Genomic DNA, 7374 nt, shown 5'->3' with positions numbered 1-7374 from the left:
ACCCCCGCCCCGCCCCGCCCTCCTCCCCACCCCCAATACAACTTGGCCGCTACAATAACCATAATAATAGTGAAAATACATCATAAATAAATACTCATTAAGGATTTATTAAGTTTATGCATGTACTATGTGTACTGTAAACTCTTCATTTCTCTTTTCCAGCCATGCAGTTGGGGGGGGTCGCCAAATCTCAAACCCATTTGATGTGTTTGAGAGAACGATTGGACCAAGAGGACGTTTTCAGTGGCCTCACTCGCATGTTGTTGCTGTCGTGAGGAAACCTCACTGATTTTTTTGCACAAATCAGTGCTATTGAACACCCTTTAAATCTGTGTGTTTCGAAAATATTGAACCAACGGAAAGTAGTAAAAAGTGCTTTGGACAAAACCTCTTAACTCCCTTGGACCCTCAAACTGTCTGCTAAAGCAACTAACTCCACCACCTCTCTCCCTCTCATGGAAGTAATTGACAATATATGAAGTTACAACACCAACTTTGATGAGGCAGTATTGCTTTGTTTTAAAATATAAGGAGTTATGTAAGCATTAAGGTCCCTGCACACAGAGCGCGTTTTTTTTCTTCTGACACCTGGAGGCCACTCTGGAGCCGCGTGGACCTCCATATTTGGGCAAGGCTGACGTCACATTTGATGATGCAAGATTGAAGGCCGCTTGGCTTATAAGCTGGTGTCAGAGGTATACGAGAGAGTGTCCTGTATGTTACACGCCCGGTTCTATGCCGATAATACTTCCACATAAGTCAAGATGAGGCGCGGGGAAGGTTCAGTGGACTATGCCGCGAGTGGGAACAACGTCTACCATGACGTGAACGAACATTTAAGAGAGGATCTCAGTTCCAAGGTCACCGCTCTGAAGAGCCTGACGATTGACATCGGAAGGGAGGTCAAGCACCACAACAGGATGCTGGAGGAGATGGACACGGACTTTGACTCCGCAGGGGGTCTGCTGGGCACCGCAATGGGCAAGGTGAAACACCTGGCCAGACACAGCCCGTCCGTGCACCTCTGCTACATGGCGCTGTTCAGCCTCGCCGTCTTTTTCGTCCTCTACTGGTTCATCAAACTATGATCGGTCGGACGCCCGCTGCCTCTGGCCTGGTCCGGTCGCTCTCAAACGACCAGGATTCCAGGGAGACCCCCAGGGGGTCGGCCTATAGCTTTTCCCAGGGAGGAAGGAGCTTGTGATTGGGTGAGACGGGCTTGTCAGTGGGGTAAGAAGCGCTCCGCTGTGTTCAGTATAGGGAATTACTGTTCTGTGTCTATCTATCGGGTTGCAACTCGAACAGCTCCGAGTTGGCGCGTCTCCATCGCGGTCTAAAACTGTACGGCGAAAGTCCCACGCACCCGGGGAGCAATAGCTAGTTTGCGTCCTTGAAGGAGTCCCTGGGAGTCATGAGCAAAATAATTGATTGTGTGAGGAGCCAAATGAGCACTTGGTTGGTTTGTGTAACTCTAACAGTGTACTCTTTGTACAATTTGTACTCTCTCCGAGTTTTGAGTGTCCATGACCTAAAGGTCACTCAAGTGACTACTGGCCAATCACAGCGCATCTTTTCCGGGACTTATCAGACCCCAACATGCGCTCTGTGACGCACACTCATGCTTCCGCGGGGCTTCGCAAGGAATCTCGGGATTTTTTTGCCCTCCCTTTGAGCACATACGCTCCACAGAGGCACATTCAAAGCAAACAAACAGAGGGTGCTGTTGTTTTCCCCTTATTTTGCCAATGGGTTCCCTTTAACTGGGGCTCCTCGATTTGAACGGGACTGACACCCACTGCCCTAGTCTCACAGCCAATCACAGATCTCCAACTGATATGTCTGACGTACATTCATTGAATGGGCTTGGACAGCGGAGAACCACTGGTAACACATCTACTACTTCGGAAACCAAGCCCGATAGTATATCAGGATTGGTTTTCAGTGGTTCTAAGTGTTTTATTTACTTCAAGGACCCCCAGGCAGTTTGATATGCATTAGGCCATGGAACCAGCTCCCTCCGTGGCTTTGTTGTTTGAGTGTCCGCCCTGAGACTGGGAGGTCGGGGTTTGAGCCGGGTCATACCAAAGAAGAAAAATGGGACCCAGTGCCTCCCTGCTTGGCACTCGGCATCAAGGGTTGGATCGGGGGTAAGTCCCTGCGACATACTAGCGTCATGTCCAGGGGGTGTACTTGTGCATCAAGCTCCCTCACGCTACAGAAATAGGAGATGGCTCCTGCCCTATTGAGGATATGCACATAGCTGCCATCTTGCCAGCAAGGTGCTACCTACAGTAGGTGCAACTTCCCATAGACAGCCCATTCATCCAAACAGGAAAGTCCTATTCAATCGTATTAAATAACGTCAAACTCACCAACATTGCAGCTGTACGAAAAGCTTGAATTATCGTCTTTCTATCTGCAAAGTGTTTGTTTCATAAAAATCCACTGTAGACCTGTTATGAGCTACTTCCCTGTCAATAAATTCCTTGCAGATGATTATTTTTCTAAGTGTCAGGGTTTGGAAGCACTTGTTATCATTAAAGCAACCTCCCACTGCCTCCTGCATTATGTGCACATTCAAAACAGTGAGTGATAGTCAACGAGCACTTCCAAACTGCAGCACTTAACCCCTTTATTGCCCTTGACGGTATTGACATAGTGAATTGATTAATCCATCACTACCGTTGACATTATTGATGTAAATTGTTTTAAGTAATGTAGCAACTTTTAGCATTTTTTGCTAACGGCCGATGTCCTCCAGCTAAAACCAGCCGAAATCCTCGCGTGCACGCATGCAGTCTTTATGTGCATAGCTGCTCAAAATCCGATATTCGAGGCTTGATTGGCTTAGATATGAAAATAAACAACGATCGGATGGGACCGGGGACAGATCACTGTGTAACAAAGTGCAGAAAGCTAGCGGAAGTTTACGCCTGTTTAACCGGAAATGAGGGCGGCCCGATTCGGTCAATTTGGTCGCCGTGTGTGCATATCATCAATGGGCCTCATGGCTTGGCAAGGCTTGCCATGGGATGGTTCCATGTGTACACTACACTCTCCGAGTTACAGATCCGTAACTTCTCAAGGACCCCTGGGAGGTCCTCAAATCCCAGTTGGAGAACCAACTGCTGATACCATCTGCTATTAAGGAAGGTCCCAGAAGTCTTTGCATTGATTCTGTGAAGCTGTTTATATTTCATACATTTCTGTATTGTTTCCACTGGCCGAAAAGCTGCCCACCTGACGTTGGTGATCATCAGTGGTGGGGGTTGATGCCCTGGTGCTCCCCCTCGAGGCGTTTGACCCCAGAGCGGTCAAATCTATATACAAGCCAAATAGCCAATCGATTTGGACACTGGGATGGATCCCACGGCACAATGCACAGCTGTCTCACGGTAGATTTAACAGCGGGGGCGACAGCCCGGCATATATTCCCGGAAGTGCATTATTTGTCTAGAGGGACCTGCATGGCAACTACTGCTGGCGATAGCAGGTGAAGAGGCGATAGTCACAGTAACAGTGGGCGGAGAAATTTCGCCCCAAAAACATGAAAATATCTTTTGGGTGACGACGTCCGGCGGTAGCCGATCAAATGCGTGTGTTGCTTTGTTTACCCTCCACCCAGAACGCTGGTAAAACGTAGGGTAAGGCGGTTTGGTCATGGACGCTGTCTAGGGCTCGGACAATAGCCGCGCTAACAAGATCCATGGGGTTGTACCACAATTTATTTTAACCCATTTAGACCTACCATCGATTCTACAAATTTCTTCTACATTTAGACCGTTTTCTGAAAAACCTATGTTTATGTCAGTGGTTCTCAACTTTTTTCATGTCATCGACCCCCAGAATTATATATATTTGGCCGCGGACCCCCATCTGAAAATATGTTGTTCCAGGGACCCCCCCCCCCCGGAAGTAACGATTTGAGTTAAAAACTGAAACTCTGAAAGGCTATATATTCAAAGATTTGAGGCACATTTTCACAAGCTCGTAGCGCGGCACTCTGTGCCGTGCTATGAGCTTGTAGATCTGCTATTTATCAATAGCTAAAGCATAACATAATGCGTAAAACACCAAAAGGGGTTCCCGCCCCAAAATGGGTTAAACCTGAGGCCGATTCTACAAATGTCTTCTAAATCAGTAGTTCTCTCTTTAAAGATTTTTTCAAAAATGTTCAAAAATTGCAGTGCAGCACAAAGAGACACACTGTGAGCTTGTACATATGTGCTATTTTTGAATAGCCAACTGAAAATTAAAGGAGTGCATATACTGTAGGTGTGATATAACATTTGAGCACATACCCACAAACACGATAATCATTGTTTAATGATCGTTGACTTTCTCCCATCCTATGTCCATGGGCTTCTTAGAGAATCAGAGAAATGAAACGTTGCACATCATATCAGCAGCATGAGAGATGGGTACATCCCAGTGCAGTTGATGCAGACCGCGGATGGCTATTCTCCATAAGCAGACCGTGGTCATCTTACCATATAAGTTAATGGCAAGGTGCTACCTAGGTGCAACTTCCAATGGCAGCCCATTCATCCAAACGGAAAAGTCCTATCTAATTGTAACGTCAAACTCACCAACATTGCAGCTGTAAAAAATCACACCCGTGTGGAGTGAGTGGTGCAACCGGAAGTTCCAGACCCACAGGAACGCACCCAGGGTGCCGGCCCGGTTCCGGCGAGCCGCCCCGCGTCCGAAACGGTAGAGAAATGACAGATTTACCGTGTGGGGGTCCCCGGGGGGTCCCCGGAACATCCAGAACCCCAGGAACACGCCTAGGGGGCCGGGCCAGTTCCAGCGAGCCGCCCCGTGTCCGGTAGAGAAATGAGGAGTTAATGTGGGGGTCCCTTGCGCACAGGTCGTGAAAAACAACCATGCTGTTTTGGTGCTCAGACCCACCCAGCCACCCAATTATGTTACAACCCGGCCTAGGGGTCACCAGGTGTAACACAAAAGTGGTCTCCCTCCTAACTAGTTCCCAAATACAATCAGTCAACACCAGTTGAAAAGCCAAAGTACAGTGATTTATTTTAGTTACAGTTACATCAAATACATGGGATAAATTACCTCAGGGTGGGCACCTGTACAGAACATTACTCAACTAAAAGAAAACCTATGCTTACCTTCTCCAAACACAAAACAAACACAGGTATCTCACCTAACATCAACTAAAGAAACACTATAAACAAGGAAACCAAAGGAAAGGACACCCACCCCTACATTACCGGGAGTAAACCATGTTGACAGTGAAACTTCCTAAAATACTGGTAATGGCTAACTAAAAGCACTACAAAAAACAGACTGGTGTTGTTGTGGGGACTGGCATGGAGGAAGACCTCTGAAGGTAGGCAGCTTTATACTCCAGACCAGGAAGCCAGGAGCCAATCACCTGTGAGGTTCCACCACTCAGCCAGTCACACTCAGCAACCACTCATTCACCAGTCACACAAGCTGGTACTCACTCAGTCACTCACTCAATCAGTCACACCCACACACACACCAAGAGGGAAGAAACCTACACATATGACCCATGGTCATAACACCTCCCCCTTAAGATCAAACATTTCTCCTAAGAAATATACATCAATACACATAGCTCCGTAAGGGAGTCAAAAAATAAGCACAATCTTTACAATACGATTTTCTTTTTGTTAAATGGCAGATATACATGCTTGTTGATCTGCTGTTTTTGTGTAGCCAACATTATTAACAGGGCGCAGTGGAGTAACTAAAATATTATTTTTTCTGGTGGAAAATAAATCCCTTTCTGGCCAAAAAGTCCATGTTATATGTGTGGTGGGGGGGCTCAGAGTGCGTCCACTAAGGAAAGTAGGCTTTCTAGTTACACAAGCCGCCTTTGTATTGGTGAGTAGCAAAAACGTTATTTATATTTTCGCTTACAGACGAGAGAGAGGCTGGTCTGCATTTATGCGAGCCCCGGAAATCGACAGTAACATAGCTCTAAATGTGACGGCATTAGAGCTATGGACCAGAGCTACATCATCATACATCATCACATTCCGGCCAATCACAATTGGCTCACTTTCCTGTCATTCCGGCCAATCACTCTCGTCTTCAATTTTCTGCCCTCCCTTTTTATCCTCAAAACAACCTTCCAGCATCGGAGAACAACAAACAGCCGGTACCCCGTCCAGAAATGGATTTTTATTGTTAATTTGATTTATTTGATGGACTTACTTGTGATGAATGTTTGGAAAAGGATGAGAATGAGTGGTTATAACAGCCCAGTGTATTTTTTACTTTGTGGTACGACGTATAGCGAAAACGAAAATAGCCGATCTGCAAGTTCACAACTCGTTGCCACCGCAACACGTTGTAAGCTGACAATGACTTAGTTGCCCTCAGACTGAACTAAGAGCAATAGAGAAGAGATGGGTCTTATATATACTGTAGGTTTGATTACATTATTATTATGTTCAACGGTGGGGCTGGACTTAATGCAAGATGATGGGGTGATTGTTCCAGAGTCTGTGGACAATAACAGAGGCCCAGTCACCTTTTGTTTTAATGTGTGTTTGGGGAACTGAAAGGAGCTTGTCCACGTGTCATGTCCAGGAGAGGACATGAGACGTGCATACATACTTTTCACAAGTAAGAGTATCAAATGTCAATAGCACACCGGAGAAATACTGTTGCAAGTAAAAGTCTGGTATTCAAAATGTTATCGAGTAAAACTTCAAAGTCATATATATATCAAAGAATAGCAGCCTATTCATTACGCAGAAAGTCCCATTGCATGTTTTCAAATGTATGAAATATAAAATAATTGAAAATAGCAGATCTGCAAACTCACAATGGTGCCACGCATTGTGAGCCTGAACATAACCATATATATATATAGGGTTTATAGTGGTTTAATGTATGTTGTGTAATAATAATCCAAATGTACAAAGTAACTAAAGGTTTCAAATAATTGTAGTTAGAGTAAAAGTACAATATTTGCCTCTGAGATGTAGTACAAGAAAGTATTACTGGTAATACTGGATTATTACCAATTTCTTCTACTAGATCTCAGAGGCAAATATTGGGTTATATACTTTCCACCACTGCTCATTCAATCTCATGTCGACACCTTTGGCCACAATGGTCAGGTAAGGTAATCCTCTAGTAGTCCGACCCCATATCTTGTCATATGAACGATATAAAAATATAAAAAGTGTGAAGTGAGTGGCGCTCTTATCATTATACATCATCATACATCCTCTCATGAACAACTTCATTTATGTGATTGGTTGGTTGAATTTACGTCATATTTGGCGGACATTTGACCTAATTTCTCCTTTCATTGTCTGGCAAATATCGAGACGTGTGGGGACAAAAGCGGCATCTCAAAACACCACA

The 7374-nt window shown here is 45.3% G+C and overlaps 1 protein-coding gene across 1 annotated transcript; it reads left to right on the top strand.

Moving 5' to 3' along the window:
* Positions 1 to 764: 764 nt before the first annotated feature.
* On the top strand, positions 765 to 1088 carry LOC306941920 (BET1 homolog; the record flags this gene model as incomplete). Its single annotated transcript, XM_079527558.1, has 1 exon — positions 765 to 1088. One exon carries the CDS (start codon positions 765 to 767, stop codon positions 1086 to 1088), a length of 324 nt encoding a protein of 107 aa, XP_079383684.1.
* Positions 1089 to 7374: the final 6286 nt, after the last annotated feature.

This window comes from Electrona antarctica, assembly GCF_951216825.1.
Source record: "Electrona antarctica genome assembly, chromosome: 18".
Classification (NCBI taxonomy): domain Eukaryota; kingdom Metazoa; phylum Chordata; class Actinopteri; order Myctophiformes; family Myctophidae; genus Electrona; species Electrona antarctica.
The sequence above is the reverse complement of the archived record's forward strand: the minus strand, read 5'-3'. Positions and strand labels throughout refer to the sequence as shown.